The sequence below is a fragment of the Zootoca vivipara genome, chromosome 7, assembly GCF_963506605.1.
Source record: "Zootoca vivipara chromosome 7, rZooViv1.1, whole genome shotgun sequence".
Lineage (NCBI taxonomy): Eukaryota > Metazoa > Chordata > Lepidosauria > Squamata > Lacertidae > Zootoca > Zootoca vivipara.
Window position 1 is genome coordinate 13407657 of NC_083282.1, and position 16465 is coordinate 13424121.

Here is a 16465-nt window from a genome sequence, read left to right on the forward strand (position 1 = left end):
AATTTGGACTGGGTGTTGTTGTGGAGGGGAGGATTGTCAGTGAAGAAATCAATTGTAGTACCAAACTTTGCTCCCCTCAAAATCCGGATCTACATTGGTATAGTGACTATCAATGCCTCAGTTTTCGGATTTTGTTTTCAAAATCTCTGCAGCTCATTTTTCTTATAGTGAGCTCATCATTCAGCCGTCACAATTGTTCAGTAAGAACCAATGAAGCAATTTTCTCTCAGGCTGGGCATAGAATCATGATTTTTAATTTGTATGTGCCAGGTAATAAGAATTATACAGCCATATGTAGGTAGATTGATAGTGGGCAGAGAGACACTATTGTACTATAGCAGAATCCCCTGAGAAAAGCAATGGGCATATTTTAATTAATCAGAAGAGCTATGATACAATAAGTGCAACTTTTTCAATCCTTTCTGCCATCTTTTGTCCTGTTGTGACATCAGTTTTCTAGGAGGGACGCATCCAGACTTCCTCTGAGTGGAGTTTTACACCTCAGACACCTCCACTGGATTTCCCCTTCCTTTGAATCCCCTGTACTGCCTCAAAATCTCCAGAAAATTGGGGAACCCTTTGGAACACTGTCGGAGGTGACATGAGGCTATAGAGAAGAAGAGGGAATAAATGAAAATCACTCCTTATTCCTCCAGCAGAAGTCTCCACTGCATTGGAGCCCCTTCTGTGACTGGAAGGAACACTTGCTTTCTGTGGGTAAAACCATATTTAGAGCCTATTTTACGGTGGGGAAAGAGGGAGACCCAGAAAACTGTAAATGCATGTACAACATAGTCCAATCCTAGCATTCTACAAACTAGCTGAGCCTTTCTACCTACAGTCTATCAAGGACACATAACTCAGATTGGATAAGAACACAATATGCAGTTTGTGTACACACTACCATTTTATAAACGTACATTCCTGGGTCAGAACTAAGACTTAGAATTATATATAGGGCTAGGTAACAGCTTGTATTTGAGCCTTATCGCAGACTGAAAGTTTATGGCTTTTATCTTAACTCCCCCGCCCCATGATGAACGGCTTTTCATATTAACCTAGGACTGTGGTAGATGGTGTTGATTTTATTTTACAATGGCTTGTATTTTGTCCTCATTCTATAGCATGTGTAATTAATTACAGTGCAATGTAAAGAATTTGGGGAACATTTGCAATGAGTCTAGGGGACGTCAGCCAAATATGGCACCAAATACCATATTTGTAGAATTCATTGGAATATCAAAGGGCTTGGCAAGGGTAGTTTTTTTAAAAAAAAAATAGCAATACTTGGTTAATCATGAACTCTGTAAAAATCATAGTGTCTGCAAATGTAGCTGAGGCATTGAGTGTTGACTTCAGGCAAGCTTCAGGGTAATAATGTCGTGCTCAGAAGTCTCTCTGCCCTCCAGATACTGTGTAAGGGGTCATGTGAGGGGGTATCCCCCTAATTCATGACTTGGACACGTGTTTCTCATATCTGGAAACAGAAGCACGGTAGTAGAAACACTAATGACTGTTTCCATGCTATAGGTTCCAGTTGGATCATCAACATAGACCCTTTTTGGCTGATAGAGTCATACCTCGGTTTAAGTACGCTTCGGTTTGAGTACTTTCAGTTTAAGTACTCCGCGGACCCGTCTGGAACGGATTAATCCACTTCCCATTACTTTCAATGCGAAAGTTCGCTTCAGGTTAAGTACGCTTCAGGTTAAGTACAGACTTCCGGAACCAATTGTGTACTTAAAAACCGAGGTACCACTGTACTAATAAAATGAGTTTACATAGTGGAGTCTCCTACACAATTTTAACTAGCAGGGCTAATCACTGGCGAGTGAGCCTTGTTTTCACTGTAAATGGCATAGAAGGATGGTATCATAGAAGAGACATGTCAGGCCCCAACATTTTTCACCTTATGCCGATAGTTGTGTATTTTGCATATACAATCTGTATATATAGTCCTTTAGCTCAATACATTTCCCTCTCGTTGTCTGTACAAATTGGTCACCCCTGTTTTGTCAGTTTGTTAAAACATTAGACAAAAATTCGGTATGAAGTGCCAAGATGACACAATACGTTGCCACATGACAAAGTACCAGTGTTCTCTTAGTAGTGATGGGTTTTGTCTCAAATGTAATTATTTCCTAAAATATTTGAGCCAAGTTATGACCAAGTTATGAAATTTTGCATCACACTTTGCCAGCTTTCTTATAGCAAGACTATTAATTTATATAAAACACAGAGGCTCTTTAAAACTGGTGTTAGCATTACTGATCCCAGAAAATTACACGTGAAAAATCTGTGTACTCTGTTAAATGACTCTTAGGCTAGTGGAAGGAATTTCATTTCATTGATACATGATTTCTTCAAATTGCCATGTATGTTTTTCATTACAATTCTGAATACCAAAATGAAAAGTCATTAACGGCAAAAATTGGGAGTAAATCCCTCTTAAAAAAGAAAAATAGTGTGTAATATTTGCGCAGTTAATTTTATTGGCACATAAAATAGCAATTGTACCACCAAACTGTGCATGCTTATTATTGCACATTAACACAAATATCTTGAGACCATCTTTCTCTAATCTCCCAGATTTTGAAAACTTCTTGATTAATACTTCCATCATAATATTATTTCCAAGAGTTAGATTTTTTTCCCCTTTTAAATTAAAAAAATAATTTTCAAACATCATTAAGTGCTTGGTCTTAAATATTGTCCCTCTCAAGCACTTTTTCCCCCACTATACAGTACATGCTTTCAGCCTTTTCCCTTTTCTCTTTATTTTTTATTTTACAAATTGCACATGGAATATTTTTAGGAGGAGGGTGCCTTCTAGTGAAGTTTACGATGCCGATACTTGCCCGCTTTTTCTTTTGCTGAGTTGGCACAGGCATTGTGCTTATTCTGTTGTAAATGATTCCAGTATTTGATCAGTTCACTAGGCTGGAACTGATGGGAGGTAATTAGGTGACTGTATTTACAGCTGGAATAAGAAACCCGCCAGTGATTGAAGACAAACTCGTTGGGTGGGGGCATGGGGTCAATTCGCAGCTTGGCAAGGCAGATGCCCACATATACATCCTCTAAGTGCAAACGTCTGATACTCAGTGAGACCTTAAATATTTTCTCCGCTAAATCCCCAGAAAACACATAGCCAGTCCCAGAGCAGAATACAGGGTACCGTTCACTCGGATATAGATCAGGCGGCATATACCACTTGCTATCCTTGTTCCGATTGGGTGCATACCCCCTCATTAGATAGCCCGTAAAGTATTTGTGCCGAAGAGGAAATTCTGGCTTCAAAAGCTTATGTATTAAATACTCTGTATTGACAAACATGTCACTGTCCGTTTTCATAACGTAGGGGACATTAGGGCAGTAGGTTGCAACCCAGTTCATCCCCATCAGTGTTTTGATGGTTAAGTTGTAGTAAGTATCTAAGTATTCTTGTTGGATAATATCGTGGTATTGCCTGCTTTCCTCCAGGATGGCTCTCTGAAGGTATCCATTCAGCTTAACACTTAAACCCAGCAAAAAAATCCGAACAATTTGGATCCCAGGCGCCAAGCTCTCATTTCCCCAGGTTTGTCTTATAGCTTGTCGAGCTTCCACCTGCCCTGGTTCTGCAGCTATGAGCAGTATTAGAAAGGGGCTTTTCTCCTGGCATTTCCCAGGCTCGTTGATAATATACTTAAAGTGATATGACGTCGGATGTCCAGTGCCTCGCACATTGTAAATGCTCCCATTGGCACTCAGTGTGTTCTCTAAACCAGTAACTCCTTGAAGCGACAGCTCCGTATTGTTGGAATTAGCCATCGCCTGCGGCCTGAGGGTCTGAGGAACTGCATCCTTCCAAATGGTCCTCAAAGAGCTGTGGTTTGTTTCGCCTTTCATCGATCTAAATCCCCGTGTAGTGTAAGCCACAGGGTTTTCTTTGAATCCACCTCTGCCAGGCAGCCAGTCATGGTGATTAAAAAACAGGAAAATAGCAAAAAGGAACACAAGAGAGAGTAAGCCAATGAAATGGGTGCGAAACAGGGACCGCTTGGTATTCCAGGTCATCTTGGCAAAGCAGCAATGCCTCCTCCTCCACTGAAGCATGTTGTAAGTATCCAGAAATGGGATGTGAGAATGATTGAAGGAAATGCTTTGTTTTTGGATCCACTGCTATTTCTTGGTGGTCATCTTCCGTTGTGGACAGCTTGTTAGCGAATCACCAGCTCTGCAAAAGTGAAAGAAGGTTAGCAAACAAGCTTTCAAAGTTTGCCCTTCCCATTGTTAGAAAAACTGCTAAACAAGAGGCAAACCTTAATATTAGTAATCGCCATAAGACTTTTAATGTTCTTGGAGCTTCACAAGTCTTAGCATCCAGGTTGTCTTGATTACTTACTCCCATTTAATAGGAGGTCAAGTTTTAGGACGAGACCCAAACCACATGATTGCACTGTAAAAATACAAGTTGTTGTTTTTTTTACTGGGCATTTTTTTATTTTTTATTTTAAAAGCAAGCCATGAGTTGGTCAAGAAGATGAGAGAGACTCATATTGGACCAGTGTACAACAAACGCAAAACTACTGTGAGATTCCAAGGGAAGGGTCAAGTGTAAAGGTCTCAATACCAGATGGAAGGTTTATTACTAGCAATTAAAACTGATTTGGTATGCGGTTGGTAGTATGGCTCGCAGCTGGAGGTCCTTTATGTAAAATGATCGTGGACTGGTCGTGGGACAGACAGTGCAAGGTTGATTATAGCAGCGTTCCATTAGTTACAGAACATTACTTGGCTTGTTTCCATTGGTCCCTGCTGTGTTCAGAAAGTCAGTGTGCCAATGCACCTGAAAAAATTCATTTTCAGGGTCCAGTTACCTCGCTGCTGCATCCTTCAGCATTAACCAACACCAAACTCTCTGATTCACCTTTACTCCTCTTTTAGCCTTTCCCTCTAGAAGAGCAGGCCATTTTCTTTACCTGATTGGTTGTGGTCAAGAAGTTGTATTCTTAAAGGGACCATTTAGTTACTTATAGCTGTTCCAGTTCCTTTAAGATATTGGGTATGTGAGTGCATATAAAACCAACTAACCTCTCTCTAACCCCACTGAAAGAAAGAAAAAGAAAAGAATAGTTACTTAGTATGAAATCAATTAACTCGGTTAAGATAATATCCTTTTCCCCCAAGTTCCTTTCATTCATGAGCCCAAAACTGTGAAGTCGTGATAGTTTAGAAGATGGTTGGCAGACTTTTTGCGTGCTACAGATTATAACCCCAACTTCATCATACATTTCACCCTGCTATCCCTATTGATATTCAAGAGCAGATTCAACATGGCAGTTTCATGATACTGCATATTAAAACCTGATCACACTTTCTTACAAATGAGCTTCTCATTTCATGGTATGAATTAATTGTGGGTTTTCCCCCAATTAGTTCTAATTTGTTTCAAAATCTTAGGGTTTTCAGCAGTGATAAAAGTCTCATATGAAAATAACATTTTTATGTAAATATGTAATTTGTTTAATTTCTTTGCTATATCTCAGCCAGTTTTGGGGTTAATTTATTTTTAAAATTTAGTGATGGGATGCATGTGTAAAGACATCTTTAGGGTATATCTTTCAATCTGAAAAAAATGACATTGAAATAGATAATGACATTAAATTATAAAGGAGGGTGGCTGGCACAAGCGTGTATTTAAATGTACAATTACATAAAAGTGAAACAGATATGGCATAATTTTAAATGAAAGAGGGAATTAGTGCCTCTAATTTCCAGTCAACCAAATTAAGAAGCTCTCAGTACAGCATGGAATGCATTGCAAATATTTGAATGTCTTGATGGATGTACCCTGTTTCTCATATTTTAAGACATACCCATAAAATAAGCCATAGCAGGATTTTTAAGCATTCAAGGAATATAAGCCATACCCCGAAAATAAGACATAGTGATAGGCGCAGCAGCAATGCCAGCCGCGGCAGGAGGAGGAGGAAAAAAATAAGACATCCCTTGAAAATAAGCCATAGTGTGTTTTTCTGAGGAAAAAATAAATATAAGACGTGTCTTATAATATGAGAAACACGGTACTCCTTGTCTTTCTGAACAAAACTCGTCATATTAGCCACCACTAGGAGGAGCAATTGGGGGTTTAGCCTTGAATTGTAGCAGTGCATCCGTCTAAAACTTGCATAGTTTCTGAGCTGCGTGTTAAGGTCCTCCAAGCCATTTTCCTTGGAGTAAAAACAATGTTATGAATGACTATTAGAAAGGATTCTCTGGGCATACAAAGGACAAAATGTAGCTCCAACACTGAGGCCCTGGGTAAGACTGGATAAAATACATTTGTAACAATGCAATTACAATTATGAATAGCAGATCTCAGTACAGTACAACCATGCAAATACTACATGTTGATAGATTTTTAAACAAATTGAATGAATCGTCGTATGTGAATCCTTGCTGGATCCAAAAATGGATTAACCACTTCAGCCACAATTGTTGACTGGTTCAGTTGTACTGAGCAATAGGGAAATGGAAATAAGAAGTATGTTGGACACATGAGAGAGTAGTCCTTAGCAATTCTTAATAGAGCATATTGTGTCCTTAAGGATTCTGTTTGGTGAAGCTTTTCTATATTTAGGATGTGTTTCACTGCTTGAGCAGCCACAGCTTTTATAGATTAAAATTTTGGGTTCTTCGCAAAATACAAAATGTCCATGGCTGTGTGTGCTGTATCATGCAGGCACTGTTTTCAGAGCCCCTGGTGTCCCCTAAAATCTACTTCTGAGGGTCAGGAGAAATGAGGTGGGGGATGAAAGCTGTGGAAGTGTAGTATAAGCTCCCCCCGCCCCAATGCACATGTGCACACATGCACACGCCTTCCACTCACAAATGGGCCTCTTGGGATTCTAGCCTATATTTAGAAGAGTAAAACTTGTACATTGGATTCCTCGTTGAGTTTCAGTTCCTCGTGCTCACAGTGAATTGCTAACATACTGGCTTGTATGTTTAGATCACCATATGTTCTTTAGTTTTGGGGAGTCTACTCTTAGTTGGAAGGAACAAATAAGAAGGGAAGCTTTAGATCTGTTGGGCTGTGCAGAGCAAGTGAGTATTAGCTGTATTATCCAGGGCCTGATGGCAGTCTTGACATATCTGCATTAATACTTTTACAGAAAGTGAGGGAAGAATATGGTCAGTAGTAATTTTAAAATCCTAACCAGCTCTAGTGAAAACCCATGGCATGCACACTCCTAAGTTTCTGAGTGAACTTTGTTTAGAATTGTATGATTGTTGTATAATTGTATTTTCTATAATGTTTCAACAGAGCTATCAAATTCTATCTTTCATATTGCTATAAAATTCACATCTGATTGTGTCACATTTTCTCTTCAAAGCAGTCTTTTTAAATCAGGCTTTCTCCACACTTATGCCAGCTTTATTGCATGTTAGTTTTGCCTGGGGCAAAGAAAGAACCATTACGTTTAACACTTAAAAGATTTAGTATTGTTTGTTGGGTAGATCTTGGAAGGGAAGCACTCAGGCACTAAAGGACCATTAGGCAGTTGTAGATGCAGGTCTTAATTTTTTTACTGCAGATAAGTAACTTGAGATTCCTGTCAGTTCTTCCTCAGTAAGCATTCCAAACAAAACTACCAATTTTAAATTCTTGGAAATGATGGGATTTTTGTTGTGCTAGCTGCTTTGTAACCGTTAAGCAACCCAAATGTCACATGCTGCACAGAACTTGGGCATATACCCCATTTTGAAGGAAACAGACTATTGTGGTTTCCTTGTGAGATTCTGTTGCATTACTTATGGCATCCAAATGATTGTGATGCCTTTGCCAGGAGCTCAAATCACTGCCTTTCTTTTTGGAGGGGTGTGTGAGACTGATAATATTAATCAAACAAGCACTCTTCTTGCATGTTAGGGGCTGAGGGGGTAGGTAGTATTGAGCGGGTAGTTGGACTGCCTTGTCTGTTTTGATGGTCTCAGTGTATGTCACATCATAGCTATTTCACTGGTGATCTTAGATTACAGTAGGTAAGGATTAAATCTGACCTATTTTGATTATCTGATCATTTTGTAAAACCAGGGGATGTAAAGTTAAATTTCTCAAACCTAGACAATCGCTACAGAGAACTACATTATCCCTCTTAATCCCTCTCCTTCTCCCCCTCCTTTCCCAACCCTCCCCAGCCTTCACATTTGAGTATAAGTGACAGATTTATTAACAGATAAGTGTAAAGACAATGACACCCTTCTAAGCTGAATGCAAGAATAGCTCTTCTTAGATTTTTTTCTATATTATTTTTTTAAGCCCAACATCCAAGGAAGCATCAGCCTCAGCTTCTGCGAATTTGGGGCGGTGGGAGTCGGCACTTGGTATGCCACTAACAGCACATGCATTTGAATGAAATATACAATGATCTGACATACCTTCCTTTGTCAAGCCATTTGTGGTGAGAGGATTATGCCCACTGCAAGTAGTTTTGGCACGCCATCCCTTCAGCCAAAAAGATGCTATCGGCCATGCGCACATCTCTCCTCCAGCAGCCTGCTGCCTGCGACTGCTTTTCACGGTATCCAGTGTGTCCATCTGTATGCTTCCTGCTCCACTACCTTCCCTGCTCACCGGCGTGTTGGTCTTGATTTTTCTCCGGTCATCTTTCAAGAGACAGAAGCAGCATTTCTTGCCTCCATTCCGACTGGTATTGTCTGCTTCTGACAATGGAAGCATTGACGCTTTTACGGTTGGTGTTTCCCTTGCTGGACAATGCAGTGCTCTGTTTTCTCTTCAGTATCCATATTTCTAGTGGCGATGCCAGGCAGAACAGCATGAGCTAGAAGCTGGAACTGTTGGCTTGCATTTGATAACGGGATTTACCCCTCTTCCTTCATTGTTGCTAGGCAGTAACCGAAAGGGATGACTTGAAGCGAGGGTTGGGGGGGGGGAAGCTTTTAGCTTAAGGTTTTGTTCGGCAAAATCCAATCCATAGTTCTTCAGCTGCTGCACAGGCAAGCAGCAGTTTAAATGTGGGCTTTGACAGATGCTGTCTTCTGACAGAGCAGAATTTCACGTCATTGCTTGGCTGGGTCCCACGTGATGGTTTGCATTCATTTGGACTAAATCTGAAGGCAGGCAGAGAGCTTAGTGCTTTTGCTTCTGTTCGATAAAGGATACACATCTACTGCCAGTGCAGCACTGGATGAATAAAATGAAAGAAGGTGGTCATCATGGTGATGCACATTCATTGATGAGTGTATTTTCCCCCAATTACCTTCCTTTATCTTTTGTACTATATCTTAGCACTCTCTAAACGTTTCTTAATGTTGGGTGTTAGCTTATCTTAATTCAAGCACATCGCTGCATTGCCTAAGAACTACAAGCTGTTTAATATAGTGTAGCATTCCTCAGCAGCTGTTGTTTTTTAGTGAATAGTATTCCACAACTTAAAATAATAATAATAATAGCCTCTACTTTCTCTGACCCCTTCAGTGGAACTTTGTGATGATGGATTAGTTAGCAGCCTTTTTAATCTATTTGTTACTCCAGCACATTGTAATTTTATCAGGCTATAGAATCATTGATTCAGCACTGCAAAATCAGGGACGGAGAACCATCAGATTTTCCATGCTTGTCCCTCCTAATACACACCACTCTACTAGGGTGCTCTTCGCGCAGGCTGCCTTGTCCAGATCTCTGCTCAGCAACCTCTTTCTTTTATGCCAAAGCTTGTAAATTCCATATCAAACGTACGTACAGTGCATCATATATGGGGCTAAGAAGCTGAAGACAGAATATGTAGTTGCTAGAGAACTGTATGCCTCAGAGGTGCTTCAGACTTTGCTTAAATTGCTTTACAAAATTTGTTTATCTAAGAAAGAGTAGCAAAACTTTTTTGTAAGCTGGCTTTTAATTTTTAAAAAGAAGTTACTTGTTGTGAAGGACCACTAATATGGGGGAAGTACCATAGGAGTAAAATAGATCTGTAAAAGCTGATTCCCCAAGATCAAGGAAAGTTGACAAGAAGCTCTGAAAGTCATCTCAGGGGAATGAATTCTAATCATATGATATTGACGAAGAAATTTTAGGAGCATATTCTCTCTCTCTCTCACTCACTCGCACACACACACACATCTTAAAGCAAGTCTTTCTCTTTTTTATTCGCAATACCTTTGATTGATATTTATTTATTTATTTAATTTCTATACAGCCCTTCATCCGAGGATCATAAGGGGGGGGTTACAATATAAACAAAAAATGCACAACATAGTGACAACCAAAAGCAATACCCACACAATTTAAAAGGCCACAGATAGTTTAATTATCCAAAGGCCTGGCTTGGAAACCAAGCCTTATGAGGAACTGTTGAAGGAGCTGGATATGTTTAACCTGGAAAAGAGGAGAGTGAGATAGCCATCTTCAAATATCTCAAGGGCTGTCACATGGAAAGAGGGAAGAATCTTGTTTTCTCTAGCTCTAGAGGGTAGGACTCGAACCAATGGCTTCAAGTTACAAGAAAGGAGATTCTGACTAAACACCAGGAAAAGCTTTTGGGACAGTAAGAGCTGTTCATCCGTAGAATGGTCTCCCTTGGGATGTTGAATCTCCTTACTTGGAGTTTTTTAAGCAGAGGTTGGATAGCTATCTGCCATGGATGCTTTAGTTGAGATTCCTGCAATGCAGGGGGTTGGGCTAGATGATCCTTGGGGTTCCTTCCAATTCTATGATTCTGAGATTTCTGTCTATAGTGTATTATCTTCTATTCCCCCATGAACCTCAGGGGCCAGATATCTGCTGCTGTTTCTTTTTTTGTTTTTATAATGAAAGCTTTCTGAATTCCCATCTAGCTCATCACAAATGTAGAGATAGTCCATTCTTAATTGGAACTAGAAGTGAATTCCTGAGTAAAGGAATTTGGGGGCCCTTTCCTGTGTTATAGGTGGGACAGGATGCAGTGAATGAATATAAATGAAGATATTTACTTTGCCACTGCCTTTACACTTCTCTTTATAAAACTGGCATTCATGTACCTTTTCTTCAACAGAAAACCACCTCAGTGTTGTTATAAATAAATAAAAAGGGGAAGATTAACTCTGCCTTTTTCTTTTCAGTCAAGCCAAGGACGCCATTGTCTTGTTCATTAAAGTTTTCATTGTGTTGGGGTCATTGAGACTCTAATGCTTTGGATGTATAGTGTTTCATTTTCCCTTCATTCAGAGCTTGGTTATTGATTAACCCCAATAAACTTTAAATGTAGAAGAATACTGACTGAAGTAACGGAGTTGAAGCAGAGAGTTTTTCATGCTTTCCATACCCTTTGATTTCAGTTATGACCCCAATGTCTGGGAGGGTTTAATTTGCAATAAATTTGTTCCTTTGACGAGAGCTGCTTTTTTGAACAATGGGTTTGTCATCCAACACAATATGTATGTGCATATTTCAGGAATAGAATATTCTTTTGCCTCAAATAATTGAGCTCACTAAGGTCAGTGTTGGTAGCCGAACAATGATATAACCTTAAGGCAATATCTAAATAAGAATCAATGTTTAACAAAGCTGTGTATTTTGATTATAATCTGCTGGTAAGCTTTTTGTTAATACTGAGAAATGCACAGCTCTCTCAAGCAAGAGAGATGGATAGATTAGTTTGCTTTCCTATTTTAAAAAGAAAATGGGCTGTTTTGTTTTCTTTAGCTTGCATGAATTTAGACAGTCCACTGAAAATGTAACATTGTCCTGAATTTTCAGGAATGACATTTATAATGCTTATTTTACTAAATAGACCATTTGCAGTTGAGCTGTTCCTAGAGATTATATCCTGGGGATAGTTTAGGGCATGGTCAGATGATCACTTGTTAATAACTATTGCAGAGTGCAACTGTTCTATTTTAGGAATATTCAAACGCCCTGAAGTGATAGTCAAAGTATGCACTGCCTCAAATCTCACAGTAGTTCTGGGGCTTCTTGAAGTCATAATTTGTGTGAAAGCGACCACAGTCTACTTTCATATATAACATTTTTATTGCAAGTTGCAGCTGTGTTTTAGAATTTTGCACAAGTGGAAGGCAAGCTTACAAAGAGGGTCTTTTCCTTTCCTTCATCCCCCTTGCAACCCTGCGTACTCTCCAAAAAAAAGCCTCTGCATAGTGTGTGTCCTACTAAACATTGTGGGTTGTATAGTGTGGTGTTGCAATGGCAGAAGAAACCAGACAGAAGACATTTGTGCTCTGCTGGCATAAGATTCCCTCTCAATCAAGCCGTGTATAAACGTTATGAAGTAATTTAATATTTTTTTCACAAATTCCATCCTAATTGTATCTGAACCAAACAAATCACAAAACAGTAAGCCAAATTTTTGCTTCTTGGCAAGCAGGGCCGGCCCTATGTTAGGCAGAGTGAGGCAGCCGCCTTAGGCGGCGGATACTCTGTCTATTCCTCCAGAGGCCCCAGCTCTGCCCGCTCTGTTGCCCATGACCTCTCCTGGGCTCCTTGATCTCTAGGCTGCTGCCCCAGGTGTGGTGGAGAATGTTATCCAGCCACAAAGGATGGAGTGAGATTTGACCGCCAGACCAGTCAGCTTCTGTAAATGAATTTGGGAAGGGGTGCCACCTTGTCCTTCGCCTCAGGCATCAAAAGGTCTTAGGCCGGGCCTGTTTGAAAGTGTTCTTCATGTAATTTTTACAATTGAATTGCATCTCTCTTGTTCTCATTGTCAAGGCAGAGATGTAGCCTCCTAAACATTTAATATACAAGATTCTCATTTTTCAGGTGTTGGCTAGAGCTCTTCTTGAGGGAATCCAGTAATGATGACAATGGAACAACAAAAATAGTTGTTTTTCCTCATCCAACTATAGCCCACTTAGGGTGCGCAGGCTAGTGGAGTAAGCTTGTCCAACACATTTCTTCTAGGGAAACAGCTGTGTGACTAGAGAGCTACAGTGAGCACCCTAGCCTCTCAAGGAAAGAATGTAATAGTGTGGGACTTGAATGCAAGAGCATGGCTTTATATTTTAAAGGAGTGATTGTGACAAACCAAGGGAGATTATAATTTGGATAGGAAGTGTCAGGGACCACCTGCTTGTGCCTCATCCTGCTTAAAGTACCTTCTGTTTTACAATCTTTATTTATATAGCACCATTAAACGATTTTGTCAAAGTATGAAAAAATGGTTTAATTAGTATAGAACTTGTGACCTTTTTGTTGAGATGAGCACATCTGTCTGGCAGATCCCTAGTTATTTGAAACCATAAAGAATTTTGTTTCTAAACTACTTCCTCAGCAGCTATTCCAGCTGGTCACCAACTATAAGAATTGGACCTGAATTCGCTTATTTTCCTTGTCCCTCTCCATTCCTTTTTCCTTTTGTATTGCATCTTTCATCTAAATTTTAAGCCTGCAGATGGAATTGTTTCTTAATAATCTCTGTAGTACTTCCTAAGGGATGGTAATAAATTGGGGACCTATTGCTACAAAGTTGCTAGAAGCATATTCTGAAATATTCACCCGTATTATTTTATGCACACTACTGTGAATGTTCTATCTACTTTCAATATTTTCAAGTTCCCATCCAAACCAGGAAACTGGTTTATTTAAGCTGGTTAGTGATGGTAGATCAGAATCTGAAACCTGAAAAAGTGGCTTGTTCTAACAGCCTAGTGAGTTTGCGTGTCATGGGGAACTGTGGTTGGTTTTAAATTGAAGCTGGAGCTTCTTATCTCCTCTTCGTTAAGTGCAGAACAGGAGGGGAAGCATGTCTGAACAGAGTCTTTGTTTCTGCTATTCATAGAACGATAAAATCTGATTAGATTCCTACTTTCTCAATAAGCAAAATGATAGTATCTTGGCCACACAGAGACATTTCAAAACTGATTCTTGTATTCATATTTTAACATTGCCCTTGGTTACTCTGTAACCAAGTCAAAGAATCATTTTCCAAGGCAGAATAGATTATTATTTTTAAAATTCTGGCACAGTACCTGTGTTTAAATAGCAAAATACATACCCGACACTGTTGAGTGCAAATGGCATGTGTACACAGTTAAGTTACCTGGTTTGTCCACATGAAACAAGCATTTGAGGAAGGATTGAAATTTTGCCTCTGTGTTTATTGCATTGAAGCCCAGTCATATAAAGCATGCAAACCATTCACAAACAATGGTGACACCTGTCTTTTACAGGCTGGTGTTTTTTGTACAAGTTTTAAAACTCTTTTAACGGTAGTCAGCCTTTACTACTGTTTACTTCTCTCCTTTTTAGTTCTATTGCTGTGCCAATTTGTCTGAGCTGTAGGTGTGCCATGTGTACATGGTTAGCTAATGACTGCAAGTGAGTGGCATTTGTTTTCTTATCGTAAGGTTTGCCTGAACTGAATGTAAAAACAAATTACCCCTAACCACAATGACAATCTAGGGATGGCCACAAGTGTCACTGTTGCCTTCCTTATTTTCCTTCCCAGCAAGTTGTATCACTTAAACGTATTGTTCACTTTCTCATTTGTTGATAAACAGTAAACAAAGGCACAGTGGTATTTACTATGAGGATTCATGCTGTGGCGTTGAGCAATAATGGATGAAAGATCAACTGAGCAGTTTGCTTTGTGATTGTCAAGGGTTTTTTTTTATTCTTAGCTGAGCATTTTCTGTTATCAGTATAGTATAGTAAATAATTTTCTTGTCTATTATCAGTATAGTAAATAAACCAAGTTTCTGTAAACGGGAGGTCAAAGTGAAGAATGCATCAAATAGTTATCTTTCATGATGTTTTTAAGAGTCACTCCATATAGGTTTGGTTTTTGTGCTGTTGCATTATCCTAGCACTGAGCAACTGAGACAGTTCAGCATAATTAAATAATAATAATAATCATTATTATTATTTATTTATTTATTTATTTATTTATACCCTGCCCTTCCCAATTTAAAAACCGGGCTCAGGTCGGCTAACAGCAAATATAAAACATTGATTAAAATGCAACTATAAAAACAGCATAAAATACAACATAAAATGCAGCATCAATATCAATAAAATTCAGGGGTCATTTTGGGGAGGGGGGGGACCCAGTCGGTAGACATCAAATGATCACCAGGGCTAACTGGTCAAGTTGGTCCTACTAGGGCCAGCAAGGAGATCAGGGAAGAATTTAAATGTGGCGTCCCAGAAAGGGTTTCTTCATAGAAGAGAAAAGGGGAAGGGGAATAGAGGGTCAAGCTAATTCAAATTGAAGGCCAGGTGGAATAGCTCTGACTTACAGGCCCTACGGAAGGAGATCAAGTCCTGCAGGGCCCTAGTCTCGTGGGACAGAACATTACACCACGTCGGAGCCGTCACTGAAAAAGCCCTGGCCCTGGTGGAGGATAGTCTGGCTTCCTTAGGGCCTGGGACCTTTAAGCTATTATCATTCATGGACCTTAGGGTCCTCTGCAGGACATACCAGGAGAGGCGGTCCCATAAGTACGAGGGTCCTAGGCCACATAGGGCTTTAAAGGTCAAAATCAGCACCTTAAACCTGATCCGATACTCCACTGGGAGCCAGTACAGCTGGTAGAGCACTGGGTGAATATTCTCCCATGACAAGGACCCCATGTAGAGCCTCACTGCAGCATTCTGCACCCGCTGGAGTTTCTGGGACAGTTTCAAGGGCAGCCCCACATAGAGCAAGTTACAGTAGTCAGGCCTGGAGGTGACCATCGCATGCATCACTGTGGCCAGGTCGGGGCGGGAAAAGTAAGGGACCAACTGCCTGTCCAACCCCTCTAGAGCAAGAGAGGTATCCCGTTGGTCTGTTTTAGGCCATTGAGTGCTAATTTACATATATGTAGGCTAGTTCCCTTTATGGACTTATTTCAAGGTTTAGCATTACTTGCAAAGCTATTCTGGCTACCTTTTTTTGCCTTGCACTGCCAAAATGTGGTGATAGTGATTAAATCTTCACTTTCGGGGCACCCCAGAGAGTTTTAAAAACAGTGTAACTCCCCACCCAACGCACAACACTTCATGCATCATGTACTTTTTTCTACAATAAAAGGCACAATTGTTCAGGGGTGGTTCATACTTCCAGACCCCTCCAGGTTTGTGTGGCATTATCCTCACCTTGTGGCAGGTTCCTCCTGAATCATCAGATGATTTCATGAATTTCGAACTCTAGTCCCTTATTTGCCCCACAGGTGTATGGAAGGGACACTTCCCCTCACACAGCGCAACCTTCTGGTTTGTACAGTCCTTCCCCACCAAACTTGGTGGCAGTCCTTGGTGGTGTTTCATGCTTGTCACAAATACTTCTCTCACATTCTAAAAGGAACTATGAAACTTTCATTCAATTCAGCACAGCAGGAGAAAGGAGGCTAACCTGCAGCAGCATTGAACATTTCAAAGAGAGAGAAAATTAAACTCTTATTCAGCAGTATAGTGGTTTATGCGCCACACTTGCATGCATTGCTTAATAATATAAGAGGATAGAAAAAAATGTTTTTAAAG

General features: G+C 40.0%; 2 protein-coding genes across 3 annotated transcripts in view; one reads left to right on the forward strand and one right to left on the reverse strand.

Annotated features, from left to right (window-relative positions):
• The window catches only part of CDC73 (cell division cycle 73), a 105412-nt gene that overhangs the window by 59770 nt on the left and 29177 nt on the right, over nt 1-16465 (forward strand). The window lies entirely within an intron of this gene.
• B3GALT2 (beta-1,3-galactosyltransferase 2) lies at nt 1573-9022 on the reverse strand. 2 transcript variants are annotated; one of them, XM_035124184.2, is made up of 2 exons: nt 8428-9022; nt 1573-4219 (listed from the first exon to the last, which is right to left on the reverse strand). In XM_035124184.2, the coding sequence occupies exon 2, from the start codon at nt 4096-4098 to the stop codon at nt 2830-2832; it is 1269 nt and encodes a 422-aa protein (XP_034980075.1). In that variant the 5' UTR covers nt 4099-4219; nt 8428-9022; the 3' UTR covers nt 1573-2829. The 2 variants fall into 2 exon arrangements, with proteins under 2 accessions (XP_034980075.1, XP_060132656.1); XM_060276673.1 differs by lacking the exon at nt 8428-9022 and adding an exon at nt 4965-5018.

Coding starts and splice junctions, on each gene's coding strand:
- B3GALT2 (XM_035124184.2), bottom strand. CDS start 4,098: ATGCTTCAGTGGAGGAGGAGGCATTGCTGCTTTGCCAAGATGACCTGG.